The 24008-nt window shown below is 36.2% G+C and overlaps 1 protein-coding gene across 1 annotated transcript; it reads left to right on the forward strand.

Annotated features, from left to right (window-relative positions):
- Positions 1–4273: 4273 nt before the first annotated feature.
- Positions 4274–23672, forward strand: LOC130875795 (vomeronasal type-2 receptor 116-like). Its single transcript, XM_057772023.1, has 5 exons — positions 4274–4552; positions 5245–6042; positions 7098–7325; positions 7721–7844; positions 22765–23672. Exons 1-5 carry the CDS (start codon positions 4475–4477, stop codon positions 23670–23672), a joined length of 2136 nt encoding a protein of 711 aa, XP_057628006.1. The 5' UTR covers positions 4274–4474.
- The last annotated feature ends 336 nt before the right edge of the window (positions 23673–24008 follow it).

Here is a 24008-nt window from a genome sequence, read left to right on the forward strand (position 1 = left end):
GGTATTTTGTAATTTAAAAATTTGTGAGCCACAGTCTAAAACCTTATGCATAATTGTGGTAGAAGTTTCCAGAAATATTAATTCTTTTGTTAATACAATCATTTCTCTCAAATAATGAATATAAATTTTGTCATGTATTACAGCAACAAGAGACACATTTGGAAAGAACAGAGTTAATGGGAAGGCCATGATAATACTGTAGTGCCTCAGTAGTTACATAGTAGGGCTTCAAGACTTCCATTTCTTGTTTCACAAATATGAGACACTTTACACACATTTTGGATGCACTTCATAATTCTTTCAGAAAATCTAGAATCTTTATTATTTTCCATTATTCTATGAATTTGAGTAAAGAATTGTCTGAAAAATATAGCCAAATGAATAAAATCGCATGAAAACCTGAGCTCATAATCAGTGTAGTTTCAAAACAATTCCAACCATTAGTATTTTTTCACATTATTACAAAGAACTCAATACACCTGCATTTGGTAGATTTCATATTATCTGAGAAAGACAGAAAGGAAAATACTCAACAAGTCGGCATAAAGAAAGAATGAGATTAAGAATTCAATAAGTTTTCCTATGAAGGAAAAGATAAAAAACATTCTTCGTATTTTCCATCGATTTACTCTTCCAAACACAATCTCACAACTAAAGATAATAGATAAACATGGAAATATAGCATGGTTCACTAGAGTGGATCTAAACACACTCAATGTAAACTGATAGAACTAAAACCCTAAGCCTTAAGCTATGCAATGAATGATATTCAGAACACAGAATGTCCATGTAGAGGGTGCTCCCAGAGAGATATGATCACTGTAGGACTATCAACTTGGAAAAACACTACAAGCTTTTATATATTAACATTTACAGGGATGACCATTTGGTATTGGATAACCAACTGATGTGCTCTGTCCTGGGGAAGACAATTCTTCCTGCTCTCAGTGTTCCTCATTTACATCAGTTTCTTTGTATAATGATGAGGCATACTTGGTTTCTCCTAGTCCTTGTTAGTATGTTATTGTTTACCTTAACCTAAAAACATACATACAAGAAATACATTGAACAGCTTGTATTTGTGCATTTAAGAATACATTTGCATTTAGAAAATATATATTCTATAAATATATGTTATCACAGTCCATGAAGATCAAACTCCTGGACAGTAGGCAAGATTTTGGAGGAAACTTCAGAATGTCATGAAACTAGATTATTTCTATCTGAGTGATAAGGGAGAAAGAATGGACAGACATTTTCCTTATTTTGTTCTTTATTCTTTCATGTTGAATTCTTCCCTGCTCTCTTTCTTCTCCACAGCTAATAAAGACCCAAAAAATCTTTCAGGCATTACATCTAAAGATTACATACTATTTCTTAAATAAATTATAATAAACAGACATGTCATAAATTTAGAAGACTTGTTACATATCAAGAAAAGAGTACTTTCTCTCAGTCAGCTCCCTAACTAGTAGCTTATAACTTACAGCTGCAAAAAGAGGAGTCTCTCTGTTATCTATAGAGGTACACTTATAAAACTAAACTACTTAGTAAACTAAAAGAAATAAGGGAGTTAATTGTGTTCTATCTCCCATTCTTCTAACTGTATAAACATTTGTAAATCTTTTGTGACTAGTGGTCATAAAAGGCAGCTTTCTCAGACTGGATACTGTTCATTTACTAAATGCAACTGTCTTCAGAGAGCCTGCAATGCTGAGCCACAAGCTGAGAGGCATGGCTGAGCGACACTTTACAGCTCTGAGCTACAAGGCAGGGAGAAGACGCATAAGCATAGATGAATTTATTAGGCAATATCTGAAGCACAGGGACATTAAAAGGCATTTTAAATCATAAAATATATTTTTCTGTCCTTCATGTTCACCATGATCATGAAAAGGAGAACCTGTAACTCTTTCTTGAAACTATAAAATTATTTGAATTTTTGTAGTTCTAGCCAAAGAGGGAATCTTTTTCCCATGGTGAAACTTAAATAAAAATCAATAAAACTGAAGTTAGGAATTGGTTCAAAGAGTTAATTACTATCCCTGGCCCCATGATTAAATAATTTTTCACTACTTCTCTTGACTCAACAAGTCAGATAGCTGGCTACATATTCTTATAAATAAGATTGTATTTTTCTGGGAAAAGTTTATCGTAAAATCCATAAGGAGGACATCTGGTCTAATCTGCAGCTACTTCAAAATTTTGTCAGTTGATACTATATGCCTATCTTGCCAGCTGAAGAACTACAGCTGCTTTCTTAAACTGTGCTCCAAGGCAATACTTTTTTTTCAATTGAGTTATACATATTTCTTTGCTCCCCTCCTTTCTTCTTTCCTCTCTTTAACCCTCTCCCATGGTTCCCATGCTCCCAATTTACTCAGAAGACCTTGTCTTTTTCTACTTCCCATGAAGATTAGATCCAAGTATGTTTCTCTTAGCATTCTCATTTTTGTCTATATTCTCTGGGATTGTGAATTGTAGGGGTTTTTTTTTTCTACTTTGCTTTATGTCAAAAGCCACTTATGAGTGAGGACACATGACATTTGTCTTTCTGGGTTTGGATTACACCTCTCAATATGATGTTTTCTAGATCCATCAATTTGCCTGCAAATTTCAAGATGTCATTATTTTTTTATGCTGTGTAGTACTCCATTGTTTAAATGTACCACATTTTTTTACACATTCTTCAAATGAGGGGCATTGAAGTTCTTTCCAGGTTTTGGTTATGACAAACAATGCTGCTATGAACATAGTTGAGCACATGTCATTCTGGTACAATTGAGTGTCATTTGGGTATATACCAAAAGTGGTATTGCTGGGTCTTGAGGAAGGTTGTTTCCTAATATCCTGAGAAATTGCCACACTAACATCCAAATGGGCTATACAAGTTTGCACTCCCACCAGCAATGCAGGAGTGTTTCCTTTACCCCACATCATCTTCAGCATAAGTTGTCATCAATGTTTTTGATCTTGGCCATTCTTACAGGTATAAGATGTAATCTCAGAGTTGTTTTGATTTGCATTCCTCTGATGGCTAAGGATGTTAAAGATATTTCCTTAAGTGTCCTTCAGCTATTTGAGAGTCCTCAGTATAGAGTTCTCTGTTTAGATATATATCCAATTTTTATTGGATTATTTGGTTTTTGATGACTAATTTATTGAGTTCTTTGTATATTTTGGAGATCAGACCTCTGTCTGATATGGGGTTGGTGAAGATCTTTTCCAATTCTGTAGGTTGCCATTTTGTCTTTTTGATAATGTCCTTTCCTTTACAGAAGCTTCTCAGTTACAGAATGTCCCATTTATTAACTGTTTCTCTCAGTGTCTATGCTACTGGAATTTTATTTAGGAAGTGGTCTCCTGTGCCCATGTATTGCAGGCACATGTCCTTGTGAAACTATTGAGCAGCTTTTGGAAATATACTCAAAAGTAGTATTACTGGGTCTTGAGGAAGGTTGTTTCCTAATATTCTGAGAAATAGCCATACTGACATCCAAACGGGCTGTACCAGCTTGCATTCACATCAGCAATGCAGAAGTGTTCCCTATTCCCCACAACGTCTCTAGCATGAGTTGTCATTAGTGTTTTTGATCTTGGCCATTCTTACAGGTGTAAAATGTAATCTCAGTGTTGTTTTTATTTGCATACCTCTGATAACTAAAGATGTTGAACATTTCCTTAAGTGTCTTTCAGCCATTTTAGATTTCTTGAGAGTTCTCTGTTTAAGTTTGTTTTTAATTTTTTAAAATGGATTATATGTTCTTTTGATGAGCAATTTCTTGAGTTCTTTGTAAATTTTGGATATCAGAACTCTGTCTAATATGGGGTTAGTGAAGATCTCTTCCCATCCTGTAGGCTGTTGGTTTTTCTTGTTGACCATGTCCTTTGCTTTACAGAAGCTTTTTAGTTTCAGGAGGTGCCATTTATCAATTGTTTCTCTCAGTGTCTGTGCTGCTGGGGTTATATTTAGGAAGTGGTCAATTGTGGCAATGTGTTCAAGTGTAATTCCCACTTTCTCTTCTATAAGGTTCAGTGTGGCTGATATTATTTTGAGGTCTTTGATCTATTTTAATAAACATGCTTATACCAATCCTACTGACCTCCAAACAATGTAATGCTGCAAAACCATTGAACAACAAATGATTTCAATATGGAAACAGGGTAAACTTTGATTTAGTGCATGACAGTTACTGTATTAATTTTCAGACAATGATGTTTCAATATTGTTCTGTAATAATCCTTATGTCCCCTACACAGGATCAGACCTAACAACTACCAATATGCACTAGCTTTGACTTTTGCCATTGAGGAGATCAACAAGAACTCCCTTCTTTTACCTAATGTATCTCTGGGATATGTTATCTACAATGCCTGGCCACATGATCAATGGATACCTTTTAATATCCTCTCTTGGCTAACAGGGGAGGATAAAGTCATCCCAAACTACACCTGCAGAAGAGAGGAAAAATATATGGCTGCAATCACAGCAACAAAATGGGACATTTCTTCCCTATTTGTCACATTTCTGGGACTTTATAGATATCCACTGGTGAGATTATATGAATGGGAATAAATGAAAAAAATATACTTTAATGTCAAAATTTGATTATAAAAAACATAAAGAAGACGTCACTTGTGTATTATTCAAAATATATAGCCTTATTCTTGTTAATGATCCAGTATTCTAGGTGCTTTCTGTGGAATCATGATAACAGAAGTTTGGGTTCAAGGACCACCTATGTCCACTAGATAGGCTAAAGGGACAGGATGACCATGTGGCATTGAGAATTGCTGTCTTCTAGCCAAGACAACAGTAATGAATTCAAGTGTTGTAGAGAGACCCTACAATGTGCTCTTCTGGACTTTATATGTACACACATGTATATGCACCTATACAAACATGGGCACACAATCTCACATGGACAAACACACACAAACATGTGCACACAGACCAAACCAACCAAACTTTTAAAATACATAACCGTTGAGGCTTTATACTCTGATATTTGTGGGTATAGCCACATAGACTTTGTGAAATGTACATTAAGGAAATGAGATACACACATTTTTTATGACAAAAGTGAACATTAACCTCATTTCTAGAATGTTCTCCAGATATTGGCATTGCCTTTAGATACAAATCTGACATTCTAAAACTTTGAGTTCCTGTTTCATATACATTGAGTCCATGATTTCTGGAAACTCCTAACTTCATGTCACTCCCTGTTCTCTTTTCTTTAGCTGACCTTTGGACCATTTGAACCAAATTTGAATGACCCTGGGAAGTTTCCTTCTGTGTATCAGATGGCCACCAAGGACTCATCTCTGGCCTTAGGCATGGTATCATTAATGGTCCATTTCAGATGGAACTGGGTGGGGCTGGTCATCTCAGAAGAGAAAGATGTTCAGTTTCTCTCAGAAATAGTACGAGAGATGGAAAGAAACAGTGTCTGTGTAGCCTTCATGGAAATGATCCCAGTAAACCATATGTTAGACATGAATGACAATGATGTCTACAGTAGCCAGATTGGGACAAACTCAGCAAAAATCATTATCATTTATGGTGACACTGACTCATCTTTAGGTGTCTTCTTCAGAAGATGGGAACATGTTCTCCCATGGAGAATCTGGGTCACCACTTCACAATGGGAAGTCACTACTTCTATGCAACATTTTATTCTTGACTCATTCCACGGAACTCTTATCTTTTCACAACACCATGGTGAGATTTCTACTTTTAAAGATTTTGTAAAGACAGTTACCCCTTCCAAATACCCAGAAGATATTTTTCTTGCAAGATTGTGGGAGAAATATTTTAATTGTGCACTCTCTGATGCTTCCTGTAAAGTAGAAAATTGCTCATCTAGAGGTTCCTTGGAATGGTTACCTTGGCACCACTTTGACACTGCCATGAGTATTAGCAGTTACCATGTATACAATGCTGTGTATATTCTGGCCCACACCCTCCATAAGATGCTTGTGCAACAAGTAGATATGCAAGCAATAAAAAACGGAAGAAGGAAATATCCCCCCTGGAAGGTAAGGCCTTTTTATTTGGATGGCACACAATGTCACCAAAGGAAATCTATTAAGTGGCCCTATAGATGCTTTAAAGAAGTATCTTGCATTCTATTTCCAAGGAGAAGCTTTGTAAACTGATTTACTGAGAAAAAGTAAAATATATAGTTTGGAGGATATCATAATCAAGATGCCATTTTTATAGAAGGAAATAATTAAGAAATAAGGACAAAAATTTATGGTGAAGAGGCCAATAGTATCCTGCCCTTCTAATGCTCTCTACAAGAAACTTCTAACCTCTTCCCCTGAAGTCCTTAAATATGACCAAGGGGTGACTGATATTTCAGAATTCTAAATAGTGTAGAAGGGCACTAAACAAAGTAATCTTAAAATATCTCACAAACTATATCTGCTAGAAACACTGTCTTAAGTTTATTTCCTTTTACTGTGATAAATTGTGTGGAAAAGAATAACTTAATAAGAATGGGATTACATGACTCACCATTCCTGTTTATACTACATCATCCCAGAAATCTCAAGGCAGCCAGAATTGAAGCAGTTTTCCACACCTACATCAACTGTCAAGAATGCAGAGCAATAAGCAATTGCACAAATACTATGGCTCAACTGGCTCCAATATATTCAGTCCAGGCCAAGCTCTTGAAATGATCTGCTTAAAATCTGAGAGTGTAGTTGTGCCTAAGTTAACCCAAGTTACAATATCTCTCATAGAAGTGCTCAGAGACCAAATTTATCTAGTCAGTTCCTTACTGGAACTTAATTCCCTCTGTGATTTTAGATTGCATCATTTTCATCTTTAAATTAACCATCATGAAATTTGGTGATCACTGTTGAAAACCTGTAGAATGAATAATGAACTAGTGATGTATCTGAATATTTTTGCTCACATAGTATTAGGATAATTGTGCTTTTGTTCACTGTAATCATTCATTTTTTGTTGTATACCTGTAATGATTCATGTTGAAAAACTCATTAATGTCCATGTGAGTGTGACACAATTCAGTCTTTTCCTTTAACAAAAAGGGTGCCCATAATAAATCATGCATCTTTCTTAGCTGAACAGCATCATTAAGAATGTGCAATTCACAAATCCTAGTGGAGATTCAGTTACCTTGAATCCTTCAGAAAAACTGGATGTAGAGTATGACATTCTGAACTTCTGGAATTTTCCACAAGGTCTTGGTTATAAAGTGAAAGTAGGAACGTTTTCCCCATCTTCTCCACCTGGTCAGCAATTGTCATTGTTGGAAGACAGGATAGAGTGGAACACTGGAGATGGAGAGGTAGGTGGCAGGTCACATTATACTTTACAGAACACAGAACACTGAAAAACAAACAAAATCACCCTTAGTGAGCTTTAAACCTCCTCATACATTAAAAGATGACTGCACTGACATGTTTAGAAACTTAATTTATTTCAAAACTTTCTTCATAAGACTTGTTGCAAAGTACTAACAATTCTTCCCCAAGAATATGCATGATTCTACACATGTGTGTGTTATGCATATTTATATGAGCATTACATATATATCCTATTTCATGATATATTTCTGCTTTCATTAATTAATTGGACATGGTTTTATAACTTTCAACTTAGCAATGTTCCAATATGCTGATAAAATTAACTCACCAGTTTAATTATTATATGTCCTCAACATTTCTGATTTCCTTTGTTTAGACTCCAATCTCTGTATGCAGTGAAAGTTGTGGTCCTGGATTCAGGAAATCTCTTCAGGAGGGCAAGGCAATCTGCTGTTTTGACTGCAGCCCCTGCCCAAATAACGAAATTTCCAATGATACAGGCAAGTGTGTGGATTACATATGAGTTTACCCACCTTTGTTTTTAATTTATGATCTGAAGAAGAAATCATGCAAAAGAGAATTGCTATAGTATATATTTTGCATTCATAATTAATAGTCATATGCTACATATACTCTTGTGATAGTCTACATTTGGTGGCTTTACATGATTACAAGCCATAATTTACTAATGCTTTTTAATGTCTTGAAAGGAGTATAATATTCACTTTTTCCAGAGAAATTTAAATGTGAAATGTACATACATATATCTCTATACCAACTTTTTTGGTATTCATTAACTTGAAATTGAAATTATTAATCTGGTACAGGACTGCTCTGAGAGTTTCCATAACTGTTCTTGAAATAGATCAGATATTAAGAGAAAGTACATTTTTCTTTAAAAATTCAGGAACTGGAGAGATGGCTTTGGAGCACTAATAGAACACCTGGGTTTAGCTCACAGAGTACAAACGATGGTTCACATCTCTGTGTAACAACAGTTTCAGAGAATCTAACAGCATATTCTGGAATTGTGGGCAACACACACAAGTACTCCACAGGCATACTTTCAGGCAAAATACACACAAACCAAACAGATGGAGAATAAGAGATTCATATATTTTATATGCTTATATAAAACAATGTGTGGCATATATTAATTACAATGGAAAACTTATGTTTCCTACTCTCTGTCATTCAAAGTTGAGTAGGGAAGAATGTCTGTGGATATGCATGTTGAGGGTTATGCCATTAAGCTGAATAACTGTATGCATAATGTCCTGGAGCTCAAAGTAAGTGATGTTACATATATTTTGAGAGTAAATCATGGAATTTTAAGGAGGACTGTGCCAGAACATAAGATGACAAAAAGATGGATGTACAAAATTTTTGTTAGCACAGTTGAGAATGACAAAGGATTAAAAAAATCAAATCATATATTATGCAGTATATAATAAATTATTTGACCAAACCCAATAATCTCACCACCATAAATATAAAAGTCAATCTCCTTAATGAGCACAGGTACAGTAATTCTCAGTGAAACACTTATTAAATAAATTAAGTAAAAAAAATAAAAGAAACATTATTCAACATGATAATATTGTCTTCATCCTTTAGAGGTAGGGATTTTTCAGCATATATAAGTTGTTATTTGTAATCCATCACAAAAAATAGATTCAAGGAAAGAAACTCTGTGATAATATAATTAGGTACTGGAATAATGGTCATGAAACAAATCCAAAATTTCTTCATGATAGAATTCCTGGATAATATAGTCATATATTATCTTAACATAATAAAGGCAAAATAGAACATCAATCTCAAAAAGAGACACAAAGTATTTCCATATCAGGAAAAAGGGAATGTTATTCACTCTTTACATTTTTATTCCATAATGATTTAAGTCTTAGCTATAAAAATAAGGCAATGAAGTAGACAAGGACAGTGAGGGCTGGAAAGGAGAATGTCAAAGTATCTTTACTTACATATGATATGGTTCTATGCTCTAAAGACCACACCAGAAATCTACAGGTGATAAAAGCTTTCAGTTATGTAACTAGACACAAAATTAACCTAGAAAAATGTTTTCTTATATATCAACATCTAATATGCCAAGAAAAAAAAATAAGGGAAACACTACTATTTCAGTTAGCTTTTAAAAGTCTCATAGTGAATCAAACCATGGAGAAAGAGTAGTACACTGAAGAAAGAAATTGACAAGACACCAGAAGATGGGAAGAACTTACACATAGTAAAAATGGCTGTTGCACTACTTTCTTGGAGTTTGTATTTCTATGAAAATACTTTAAAACAGTAACTAAGTTGGAAAATGGTTAACTTCAGGTTAAAAGTCTGAGGTTAAATTCTGAGCAAAAGAAGTCAAGGAAGAAATTTATTTTTTAATTAATTAATTTATTTATTAAAGATTTCTGCCTCCTCCCTGCCACCGCCTCCCATTTCCCTCCCCCTCCCCCAATCAAGTCCCCCTCCCTCCCTCCTCAGCCCTAAGAGCAATCAGGGTTCCCTGCCCTGTGGGAAGTCCAAGGACCACCCACCTCCATCCAGGTCTAGTAAGGTGAGCATCCAAACTGCCTAGGCTCCCACAAAGCCAGTACGTGCAGTAGGATCAAAAATCCATTGCCATTGTTCTTGAGTTCTCAGTAGTCCTCATTGTCCGCTATGTTCAGTGAGTCCGGTTTTATCCCATGTTTTTTTAGACCCAGGCCAGCTGGCCTTGGTGAGTTCCCGATAGAACATCCCCATTGACTCAGTGTGTGGGTGCACCCCTCGCAGTCCTGAGTTCCTTGCTCTTGCTCTCTCTCCTTCTGCTTCTGATTTGGACCTTGAGATTTCAGTACGGTGCTCCAATGTGGGTCTCTGTCTCTGTCTCCTTTCATCGCCTGATGAAGGTCAATATTCAGGAGGATGCCTATATGTTTTTCTTTGGGTTTACCTTCTTATTTAGCTTCTCTAGGATCACGAATTAAAGGCTCAATGTCCTTTATTTATGACTAGAAACCAAGTATGAGTGAGTAGGAAAACTAGAGTAAGGAACTCAAGAAGAGGCATGGAAGAATGTTCCTTAAAGACTGGCTCCATATAACTTTAACAGTATGCCTCCTTACACATTCTAGTATCAATTGCCCCAGGGTGATACCATCTACAGTGAAATAGACCATCATACATTAATAATCATTAATCAAGAATATGCTCCACAACCTTGTCCACAAGGCAATATTATGGAAGCATTTTTCAATTAAGATTCCATCATTCCAAATACTTCTGGGTTAGTGTCAAGTTAAAGAACACCAATCAGCACAGCTATACCACCAAAAGCAAATCAAACCAAAGAATCTGTATCTGCTATAAGTATGCTTGAATTTCCATGTTCATTGATATTTTATTCATAATATTCAATTAAATAAAATAGCCTGCATGTCCATCAACACAAAAATGGATAATGAAATTTTATGCATATGCACAGCAGATAATTATTCTGATGTAAAAATGAAATTATGGCATTCCCAGGTAAATGGATAAAAATAAAAATAGTAACTCTAAGTTCAGTAATGCAGATCCAGAAACATTTGAAATTTTAGATATGTTTTAAATTGGAGTACCCATTGAAGTCAGAAAACTAGAGAGGACCCATGAAGAGGAAGAGTATGATTTAAATAATTAGAAGATAGAATACAGGATGATTGAAAGTTAAGAAAGGAAATAAAAGAGCAGGAAGGAATGGGGTGGTCAGGGATTGGTATGCAGAGCAGAGAGGGAGTATATTGAAGAATAACTAAAGCTAATTATTTACTTTTGACAATGACATTAGAAAACTGGCTTTTATAGAACCTTCATAAACTGTAATTTGCAGGCAAAAGGAGAGTTTCAATACAAAAATTCTGTATGTAGCAACACTCCTCCTTGATTTACCGCAGCTACCAAATAAAGTCCCAAGTTTCAGATATTTGCTTATTTGTATTAAGAGGTGGTCAGTTGGGTCCCATAGACAACTCCAAAGATTACAAGTGGTTTCCATTATTTTTGATCATTTTACGGAACTTGATGGTAAAATCCTAGTGTTGTTGTGGACGTAATATATCTGACTCAAAGGACATGGAGATAGCAGACAGAAACTTACCATGAAGAATGTGGGTAGTATTCTATGAACAATTTTAGGGAGAAAATTCATTAAGAATCTTATTGTTGTATAGCAATTGCTTCCTAGATGGAAATTCCAACATGGTGGGAAGCTCATTAATGCACAGGATGTTCTAAAAGCAGTAAAACATCCTATCACACAGGAAAGTTTCTTAAGCTCAGGGGATAAAATACTGAAAGGCTTCAGTGTCTCTGAAACTGATTAGAGACAGCAAAACCAAATGTGTCAAAGTAAAAATAAGCAGGAAGGATTAGAGAAAAAAATCTTTAAAACAAGGGAAGCTCCATAAAATAAGAAGAGATAAGCTTGAGCAAACTGAAGCTACAAGGAGTACTATACAACCTATAAGGCTGCTTACAAGTTGTACTAAGAGGTCCTGGTTTCCAAATTGTGTGAGGTGTTACCTCTGATTGGGTGGGCTTATAATGTTGGAGGTCATTTACTCATGGCCTTTTCACTTTTCTAGTGATGTGAAAAAACATCTTTTTAAAACAACTTATATAAGAAAGAATTTAATTCTGGACTCAGGGTTCCAGATAGTAATAGTGGCCATTACTATTATGGTGGGGAGCAGGGCAGTATACAGATAATCACAATGTCCTAGAGAAAGCTGAGCACTGGCATTTGATTCACAGGCATGAGCTGGGAGATGGTTGGGAGAAAGAGACATAGAGGGAAGAACAGATGCAGAGATGGAGAGAAGGAAATGAGAGAGAATGATGTGGTGGTTTTCTGAATACTCAAAGGTCACCCATAATGAAACACTTCTTTTATCATGGTGTGGCAATAAGAAGAAAGGAAGTATACCTGCTAGCACAGTGTTGGAGACATACTTGAGAGCTTACATATTATCCACAAGCAGGAGGGAGATAGACAGTGTGAAAGATTAAGAGAGAGTCAGAGACAGAGTGAATGTTGAGGTCTTTGGAAAACTCAAACACTAATGATACACTTCTACCATTTTGCAATCTCCCAAACACAAATATTTCCACCAATAACAAACCAAGCATTCAAAAATATAAAACTAGTTAGGCCATTCTCCTTCAAACCCCCATAAGTCATATCTGCTATAAATAATCACTCTTGTGAGTAACACAAGTAAAACTCACTGCTTCAATAACAAAGATTTAGCATGGTCTGTTGTGGCTGCTTCTCTTGGGTGTGCAATTTGCTCATATCTCCCTATGAATACTGTCACACAACACTAAGCTATCTTTAAATCTGTTGAGCTAAAACAATGACTTACCTGGGAGGATATGCTTACTGGTAATCAATAGGTATTGAAGAAGCTAACCGCTATCTGCTTTCATTTAAAGCCCACACTATAAGTTAGAATTTATGTCTCTTACCATTATCTTGACCAAAAATATGTAGCTGGTTAGGTCCTATGTTTTAGGGGAGAGGGGAATATTATGAGCTAAATGTGCATAGCAATAAAGTTCTGCCTAAGTTGCTGTCATTATACTTACAGATTAGTGTAGCTCTCAACTTTCATCAGAGATGCCTCACTTTAAGTATATGGCAGTTAATAAAGAGAACGACAAAAGATAAGTAAGCAGTGAATAAGAATCTGTGTATACACCAGTAAGACAACCCCTAAATTGTTCAGATATCATCATCAAAGAGTTAGCAAACACATTGTAGGGACAAAAGGTAGAAGACTGCAACCGAAACTATTTTCCAGATGTGACAATGATGCTGCACACATGATTCAAAGGAGCTGTGACTGCATGCACAAGACCTGGACTAGGTCACCATATGCAAACTCCTTGATTTGAGGGGTATTGGATCATGAATTCCCATCTCTACAGGATGAGCAATTTTGTCAGTTTTCTTTGGGCACTTGATTTCTGAGAAGCTATCAATGCTCCAGTGGGTGATGCTACATCCAGGTGCATTAAGGAAACACTGTAAATTCAGGTGACTTTAAAAGACAACACATGAAGTTGTGGAAGAAAATTTTTGGGAAGTACAGAAAAATAATTGGAAAGAAGAAAATGGGGAATAGGCTTGGTTAAAACATGTTATGTGTGTTTGTGAAATTCACCAACAAGAAAAAATTAAAACCTAAATTGTGTTAGGCATAGGAGATGGCTCTATTGGGAAATGCATTCTTGTGCAAGTTTGCAGCCTGGGTTCAGCTCCACATGACCAATGTTAGAAACCAGTAATTACTGGATAACGTTAAGAAAAAAATTAGAAGATACACTCCCACATACACATGCAGAAACACAACATATTTCTTGATTGAAGTGGTGAAGTAGATAGAGTTGTTTGATTTCTTGTTTATTTTTTCTGAGTCTTTTGTACAGTCTAGGTATTAACCTCTGTCAGATATCTAGCAAGAAATTGTTTTCTCACATTCTCTAGTAAGTTTCTTCACTAAATTTACTGCTTTCATTTGTGCACACAAGGTTTGTAATTTCATAGAGCTCTCCTTGTTAACCATTGGGATTATTTCAGGAGTGGTAACAGGTTTGTTTTGAAAGTCTTATGGTTATGTCTTAGTTAGATCTTTTCTAGTGTTGGAATATAAAAAATCATGGCTAAAAGTCACTAAAGGTAAAAATGGTTTATTTGCATTAGATTCATCATGAAAGGAAGCCAGGGCTGGAACTCATGACTAAGCAGAATTCATGGAGGAGTGCTGCTGCATACTGAATTTCACCTTATCGTGTGCTCAGCCTGCTTTCTTATACAATTTAGAACCACCTTCCCAGGACTTGAACCATTCCCAATGTAATGAACCTTCCACTAAAAGCCATTAGCTAAGAAAATTCACTAAATACTTACCTACAAGAAAATCTAAAGGATCATTTATTCAATTCTGAGTACTATTCCCTAAATGATTCTTTCTTGTGTCAAGTTGGCTCTGACACAGGAAATATCATAGAGCCTTTTCAATTTATTTTATTTGAAATTCAGTCCTCCCTCCTTCTGCTCCTCCTTTGGACCTTGGGAGGTCAGTCTAGTGCTCCATTGTGAGTCTCTATCTCTAGCTCCATCCATCACCAGATGAAGTTTCTATGGTGATATGCAAGATATTCATCAGTATGGCTTTAGGATAGAGCCATTTCAGGCTCCCTCTCTTCAGCTGCCCAAGGATCTAGCTGGGGACATCTCCATGGACACCTGGGTACACCTCTAGAGTCAAGTCTCTTGCCAACCCTAAAATGGCTCCATTAATTATGATATATCATATATACTTCCCTGCTCCCATATCCACCCTTCCTCCCTCCCAACCTTCCCATTCCCCCAAGCTCTCCCCATCCCCCCTTCTCACTTTTTCCTCCCCATCTCCCCTTACCCCTTCCTCACCCCCAACCCCAAGTTTCCAATTTTTGCTTGGTGATCATGTCTACTTCCAATATCCAGAAGGATAACTATATGTTTTTCTTTGGGTTCACCTTCTTATTTAGCTTCTCTAGGGTCACGGATTATAGGCTCAATGTCCTTTATTTATGGCTAGAAACCAATTATGAGTGAGTACATACCATATTCATCTTTTTGAGTATGGGTTACCTCACTCAGGATAGTGTTTTCTATTTCCATCCATTTGCATGCAAAATTCAAGTTGTCTTTGTTTTTTACCGCTGAGTAATACTCTAATGCGTACATATTCCACAATTTCTTTATCCATTCTTCCATTGAGGGGCATCTAGGTTGTTTCCAGGTTCTGGTTATTACAAATAATTCTGCTATGAGCATAGTTGAACTAATACTTTTGTAGTATGATAGAGCATCTCTTGGGTATATTCCCAAGAGTGGTATTGCTGGGTGCTGGAGTAGGTTGATCCCGAATTTCCTAAGAAACTGCCACACTGATTTCCAAAGTGGTTTCAAAAGTTTGCATTCCCACCAGCAATGGATGAGTGTACCCCTTACTCCATATCTTCTCCAGCAAAGGCTATCATTGGTGTTTTTTATTTTAGCCATTCTGACAGGTGTAAGATGGTATCTCAAAGTTGTTTTCATTTGCATTTCCCTGATCACTAAGGAGGTTGAGCATGACCTTAAGTGTCTTTTGGCCATTTGAACTTCTGTTGAGAATTCTCTGTTCAGTTCAGTGCCCCATTTTTTAATTGGGTTAATTAGCATTTTAAGGTCTAGTGTCTTGAGTTCTTTATATATTTTGGAAATTCAGAAATGAGTTAATAAAAGAAGCGATGATATATCAAAAATGAACTAGAAATGACTGATAAATGATGAAAAGTATTCAACTTCACTAAGTATCAAATAAACACAGATTACAGCTTTATTCAGATTCTATCCTATATCAGTTAAAATGGTGGCCATTCAAGAAATAAAATTATCATTCTGGAAATTTGCACAAAAGTGAGTGTTTGTTTACTGAAGACTGGAGAACACATTAATCCAATCCTATAGAAGCAGGTATCAATTTATGTGCAATAAAAACCACCATCATTTTTGAGAAGACATGGCCTAAAGAGTGGAAAAACACATTTATGCTTCTTACATCTGAGAAATGTTGAATATAGAATGTGAAAATTGAAAAATAGAAATTTATGCCTAGGCAATGCTGAACCATATGTCAGCAGCCCATATATGGAGGGTCTGTTGAACTTGTATTTATCAGGTTTCATAATCTAAGCTGACCAAGTCTCTTTCTCAAGAGGGCAGCAGATCTCATTACAGGTGGTTGTGAGTCAACATGTGGTTGCTGGGAATTGAAATCAGAACTTTTGGAAGAGTAGGCATTGCTCTTAACCACTGAGTAATCTCTCCAGCACATTAAATATATAGAAAGAACAAAACCCCTAAGCATGAATAAAATAAACAGCCCAATTAAAAATAGAAATAATAAACTAAACACAGAGTTCTCAAAAGATGAAACTCTGATCAAAAGAGAAAATTTTAAATATGTTCAAATTACTATAGATATCAGAGAAATACAAATTATAATTAATTTCAGAATTAATATCACCAAACCATAATGACAAAGAAAAAACAAAAACAGCAAGTATAGATGACGCCAAATCCGGATGATGATGTGGTGAATGAGGAACAGTTATTCATTGCTTTTTGGGAATCCATACTGCTACAACCATATGCATATCAGAACAGAGATTCCTCAAGAAGTTATAAATAAATCTATCCCATCACTTAGCAGTACCTATTTAGGGTATATATCATAGAAGGTGATACCTTACAGCAAGCATACTTGTTCATCTGGGTTATTTGCTGTTCTGTTCGCAATGTGTAGGAAATGGAAATATCCTAGATGTCCACCTAAGTGAGGTAACACACACCCAGAGAGACAGATATCACATTTTTGTCCAATATGTGGAAAGTAGGTCTTAAACTCTTCAGCTTTAGATATGTTTTATTTGAGATACTCATAAAGGTTAGGAAACTATTAAGGAGAAATTATGGGTGAGCAGGCAATCATTCAAGCAAGGTGGAATTAAATGTTTTTCTTTAAACAGGGAATGTGTGAAATGGAATAGGAAGGAATTAAGTGGAAAATGAAAACAAATGTTACAAGGCAAAATTAAGGAAGGACAAACAATATAAAAATGTGTTTTGAAAACCCCATGTTGAACCCTGATACAATAGAGCTTTGCACAGTACATACACATGTAAAGAAAATGTAAATTGAGTTACCCTGTAATGATGTAGCATATCTCAAACAGACACATCACATGAGCAAATAAAATCCTAATACGATGAATGGGTTATTGTTTTGAGATGTGTCCCCCATATACTCCATATATTATGGTATATTATCATTACTTTTAAATATGCTCCAGATTCTACTATTAGGACCTTGTTTCTTGAATTCACATACTTGAGTCATAAACATGCAGAATTAAAGTAGGTACTGATGTGGAAATTTCATCCCCACTGGCAAGATTCACAAAGGTGGAAGCTAGTAGGCATGCTACTGGAGAGGAAGTGCAATTATTGACCTCACAGAGTGGTTAACCCTGAAAGCTGCTAAATTGTCTTGCCTGGTAGAACGTGGTCCCTGATGCAGTAGTGGCATGAATGATAAAGGTGTCAATAGACACTTTCTGACTGGATTTAAGGCCATCTCAATGATATAGTATCCAATTTGGAAATTTTATCTAGATCAAGATTTTAGTTGGTCATGGGTACTATGAAAAAACCTCCTTAAATAATGCTAAATAAATATAGCATTAAAATAAGACACAGCTTTAATACTAATCACAGAATCACTGACCCCTCATTAGAGAATCTTATTCTTGGAATTCAAGGAAATTCAGTAAGACCATAACCTGCCATTGTGCAGAGAAGTGAAAGACTTGTTGGATGCTGAATGCTAAATGGGATGTGTATGGGACATCCACAATTAAATGGGATGTGTATGGGACATCCACAATTAAATGGGATGTATATGGGACATCCACAATTAAATGGGATATGTATGAGACATCCACAATTAAATGGGATATGTATGGGACATCCACAATTAAATGGGATGTGTATGGGACATCCACAATTAAATGGGATGTGTACGGGACATCCACAATTAAAGGTCATGGTTTCTCATCCAGAAGAGGTGGGAAAATATAACATGGTGGATGATTTCAAGGAAACAATCTTTTCTTGAAACAACAGGACCAATACAAATATGAATATAAACTCAAGCCAGGCATAATTCAGGCATGGTTGTGAGGCAGGAGTTGGATACATAGTTCCACCATTATCTGAAAATATGTTGATATGTGCTAGCTACTGGGAAAAGTAGAGTCAGTTTTCTTTAATATGACTTGTAGTGTATCCACCATACTCTACAGAATGATCTATACCACAATTAGTTGACATAAACTGGTATTGTTATGGACAGGGGAAGGAAGGGAGGAACAGAGCATGAATATTGGGTGGATAATCTAGCAAATCATGAAGACATTTAGGAAGAGTTGGGGGATTGTTAGCAATGTGATCAAAAAACATCACATGAAATTAAGAAAAATTTAACAAAAACCTTTTAGAATACAAGTAAATTATAGAATCAAAATCCCCTGTTACACTACTAAGAAATCATTTATCTTAGGATGCTATCTATAGTAACTAGCTAGAGCCTTAGAGTAACTTGGCCAATGAAACAGGCTTTTGGTTCTTGGCCGTGATGCCTAATCTTTTTTGTCAAATTGACACCATTGGTAAGAGGGACTCTCATTGAGGTGTCCTGTAGCTATGTATGTAAGGCACTTCATGAATTTATAATTGATGTAGGAGCTTATATTATTATGGGAAGCACCATTTTTTGGCAGGTGGCCTGGGCCATGAAACAATGATAACTGATCAAGCCAGAGAAATGAAGCCAGTAGGAAACCTCCTCCATGTTCTCTGTCTCAGTTTCTGCTTTCAGATTCCTGCCCTGAATTTTGTCTGTGTTTCCTTAGTATGAGTTGTATGCCATAAGCTAAATACACACAGTCTCTTTTTACATGCTTAAAAGAAAAATATGCCATATTTTAGATGATATATTTGTATAAATATAAAATTTATTTAAAAATACAATCTCTGTTGATATTGCTTATGATTCACTACAGAAATAATAGGCAAATTTTTCATTTCTAATTGCCAATGATGCATTTTGAAAATGAACTAGGTAGGCTTTAAACATGTCTATGAAATAACTATAATTTCATGGTAATTGTGAAAGAGATTCAGCAATGAAACATGAAAATACAAAATGTTATGCTGTAACAAATTTAAACAATGTATGTGTGTGTGTATTTACACACACATACACATACACACACACACACACACACACACATATATATATATACACACACACATACATACACATACACATACACACACACACACACACACACACCACACACACCACACACACGACTGGAAAGTCTCCACACTGGGGACTGGAAAGATAAATTTCTGGTTGTCAGTACTTGCTTTTCTTATAGGGGAGCAGAATTCAGTAATGAGGACTGAGATGTTGGCTCTCAACTAGCTGTAACTCCAGACACAGGAGCCTCTGTGGAATCTAAATGCACAAGGCAAAAGTGTGGTACAAATACATACATAATGGCAAAATAACTATGCATATTATATTTAAGATTCACAAAATTAAAAAAGTCTAAATATTGGATTGTTTAAAATTTTTGAGATTATAATATAGTTGTAAAATTTCTCTATTCCCTTTCCTCACTCCAAACCTACCATACCTTGCCTCAATGCTCTCCTTCAAGTTCATGGTTTTTTTATTCAGGAATTATTTATGGCTTGCACATATGTATACACAAACATATTGCTAAATGTTACATTGTCAGTCCCTTTAACATTACCTGTATGTATGTTTTCAGGGCTAACCATTTGGTAGGACAAACATTCGGTAGGCCTGTAGAAGACCACATTATACTTTTAATGAAATTTTCTAAACTGGTTTATTGGTGGTCCATCCTAAAGCTAAAGACCACCTAATTAAAACTGTCAATATCAAACATAAGAAATCTTTTTTAAGTTATTGATTAGGGAGGTCCAGGAGACTAATGAAGTATACAACCTATGGCTGTTACCTGAGGTTACCCAAAGAATTGGAAGTTAGGGGCTTATTGCTGATGCTACCATACGCTCCATAAACAGGACCTAGAAAACCCTAAGTTGCCAGTTATGTAAGTGGTATTTCCTGAGTAATAGCTTTCATGATGCCAGAAAGCATCAATGCCAGGTTTCAGAGGAAGCGGGCAACCAACAGCTATACCCAGCTATAATATCTATAAACTACATCAACTACCAGAAAGACATTATGACCCAGAGAATGCAGTAACACTACAACACTACACATTTATGAATAGAAAACAACATCTCCTTAACTGGACTTACAATCTTCTCAGAAAGACAGATACTATGTCTCTTATTTGAAGTCTGGTTTACTCCTAAATGCTAATGAAATTGTTATTATTGGATGAGAATCTACAAACACTACTTCACTAAAGCAACATAATCCCTAACAATAATTTGTAAACATTTATGGTGTTACCCACAGATAAGTGCAGTCTTCACTCCTCATCAAGTAAGCTTCTACTGGTAACAGGTGGAATCCACTAAAGAAAAACAAAGCCAATCATCATACAGAGTTTTGATGCCCAGGCCCAATGTTGGCTATATCCATGAAACAATCCCACACCTAAGGATCAGAGAAGATTTGAGAAGAGGGCAAAGAAAGACTGTAAGAGCCAGACCATCTAGAAGTTTGCTGTGACATATCAGAAACTAGTAACATCAGAAACTGCACCATAAAGTCTCATTAACATGAGCACCCAAATGTAAACAGAAATAGAATTACACCAACAAACTAAAGTGGATTGGAAACACACCACAAGTTCCCAACCCTGTACAAAGAACTGCTGGTAGCTGACTTTAACTGTGACTGAGAAAGTGGAAAAGATGAACAAGATTTATTTACCTGTTCTATGTAACCAAAATCAAAAATTTAACATTTTGTGGTGGAAATTAAAACCTACTAATAAGAAGGTCATCTTCCAGCAAATTATATTGTGTATCATCTCTGTTTCCTTTATTCTTTGCAAATTATTGTTCTTTGGATAGTTTTGATGACTACATGCTATATAATAAAGCAACCAGAGTATAGGTTCTAGAAATCCAATTTAGTGCAATATAAATGTGCTTTGTATACTCCCAAAATTGTTGTTAGATTATGTCTTACATGAAAGGTAATGCATTAAGTAGCTTTCAATTATATTTATAGACATTGACCAAAACACCTCAGAAGGAAAACGTTTATTTGACTTTACAGCTTATACTCTGTCGTGAAGGGAAGTAATGGAAGAAACACAGGGTAGGAAGCTAGATACAGGAACTGAAGCAAAGAACATGGACTTGATTACTATGTTGCTCCCATGGCTCACATAGCTTACTTTGTTAATAGGAACTAAAGCCAATTTCCCTCATTGACACTGCCCAATAAAGCTATATTGCCCTAAAATGTCAGGGACCATAGACGCCAAAATAAAAACTATCTTTCCTTATCTGGATTGGTACAGAGGCACAAGAAATAACCAGACACAGTTTACCCAATCATCACGGAAGGGCATCTCAGGCTTCTCTCTATTCTGAAGATCTATCCGCATTTATTATACCAAACACCTTTTGTCCCCCCAGCTAAACCAAGGTGGAAGCTCATTAATATTCTCTTTATGTGGGTCACAGGGTTAGGGAAACACCTGAAACTTAGTCACCAGCTTTAGCAAACAGCCCTCCCCAGGCGATCTACATTTTTAACAAAGGAGAAAGGAGCAATACTTTTTGGATTTGTTAGTTGGCTATCTTACTTGTTTAGCAGGGTTGCATCTGCTTAGTGGCCAGTGCACCAGTCTGTAAATTATTTTATATGAAATATGGGCCCACAATAAAACAATCACTGATAAAATCCTCCACCAGACAGATTCACTGGCTATTACAGCTGAGACATTTCCTCACTTGACATCCCTTTTCAAAAAGGATTTTATTTCCTATTAAGTTGAAATGAAAAACATGAGCTGATGATTTGAAAATGTAATCTTGGATAGCTGCTAATGGATGATACATTCAAACTTGTCAGTGGGAATAACACAAATTTCACCATATCTGGCTCTTAAGTGTGTGTCTGCCAAGGGAAGAATGAGTAATACTTCAGCCCACATCAAATGTCCTGCTTGTAGAAACATTCAGTTATAAAAATAAGATTAATAGGAGTTTGCTCTTATCAAATCCCACCCTAAATTACCATAACATACTAAATATACTATGAGAATAGATATGTTGTCTGTTTGTTTTAAAGACAGGGTTTCTCTTTATGTCTCTGGATGTCCTTCAAGTCACTTTGTAAACAAGGCTGTCCAGGAACTCAAAGGTTCAAAACCTTTGCTTCCTGACTGCAGGGATTAAAGGTGTGTGTGCAACCATGCCTGACTAGTTTTCTTTTCTTTCTCTCTTTTTTTTTTTTTGGCTTTGCTCTATTTAGTTTTAATGTTCATGTTTTCCTTTCATATTTGATATGCTATATTAATATAAAAGTAAAAAAGTATTTCATGACAAAAAGAATATCTGCTTATTTACTTAGTACTAAAGAGTATATGGAATAATAACTGGGCAAAATCTAAAAGCAGTAGCCTATTATTCAGTCTTCAGTGGTCAGGAGAATAGTTGGATTACTTTCCCCAGTGTTCTACTTTCAGTGGGTGGGGTTAAAATGAATGAAAATCACTGAAGTTGTACTGATGTCACATTACTTTTCTTGCCAGATATTGATCAGTGTGTGAAGTGTCCAGATGATCAGTATGCCAACACAGAGCGAACACACTGCCTCCAAAAATCTGAGACATTTCTGGCATATGAAAACCCTTTGGGGATGACACTGGCTGGCGTGGCCCTGTGCTTGTGTATGCTCACAATTCTTATCCTTGGGGTTTTTGTGAAACACCAAAATACTCCTGTTGTAAAGGCCAATAACAGTACTCTCAGCTACACCCTGCTCTTCTCCCTCACCTTCTGTTTTCTTTGCTCCTTGCTCTTCATTGGTCAGCCCAACACAGCCACCTGCATCCTGCAACAGATCACATTTGGAATAGTGTTCACAGTGGCTGTGTCTACTGTCTTAGCCAAAACCATCACTGTGGTCTTGGCTTTCAAGATCACTACACCAGGAAGATGGATGAGGGGATTGCTTAAATCAGGGGCACTCAAATTCATCATTCCCATCTGTTCAGTTACACAAATTATCTTCTGTGGAATCTGGCTGGGAACATCTCCTCCCTTTGTAGACACAGATGCACATTCTGAACATGGTCAGATCATCTTACTGTGCAATAAGGGCTCAGTCACAGCCTTCTACTGTGTCCTGGGATACCTTGGAGCCCTGTCCATAGGTAGCTTCACAGTCGCATTTTTAGCCAGGAACCTGCCAGATACCTTCAATGAAGCCAAATATCTGACATTCAGCATGCTGGTGTTCTGCAGTGTCTGGGTCACCTTCCTCCCTGTCTACCACAGCACTAATGGGAAGATCATGGTGGCTGTGGAGGTCTTCTCCATTCTGGCCTCCAGTGCAGGGCTCTTAGGCTGCATATTCTTCCCCAAGTGCTATATCATTCTCATGAGACCTGATAAAAATTCAATAAAAGCCATGAGAGATAGAGTTCAGTGGAAATAAGTGGTCTTTAAGATAACCCACTCTACCTTTTTAGGGCCTTGAGCAGTGTTAACAGACATTCTAAGATTTAACCTGCTGCACATTGATTATAAATCCTTCAAGGATTACTAGGTGGTTAGATGTTCTGTATTTGTAGAACATTGGGATGTTGACTATCCAGGCTAAGTTATCTTTGACTTTCTTATTCTTCCAATCAGCCAACTATGACTCAGACCTGATTGTGGCTTCCAAAAAATACTTTGTAATGTACAAACTGATCTTAGCTCCCACCAAAGCAAGACTAAGATAATAAGGATGACAACACTTAGTGTAGCACATAATTACAAGGATTTCTAT

The sequence above is a fragment of the Chionomys nivalis genome, chromosome 6, assembly GCF_950005125.1.
Source record: "Chionomys nivalis chromosome 6, mChiNiv1.1, whole genome shotgun sequence".
NCBI lineage: Eukaryota > Metazoa > Chordata > Mammalia > Rodentia > Cricetidae > Chionomys > Chionomys nivalis.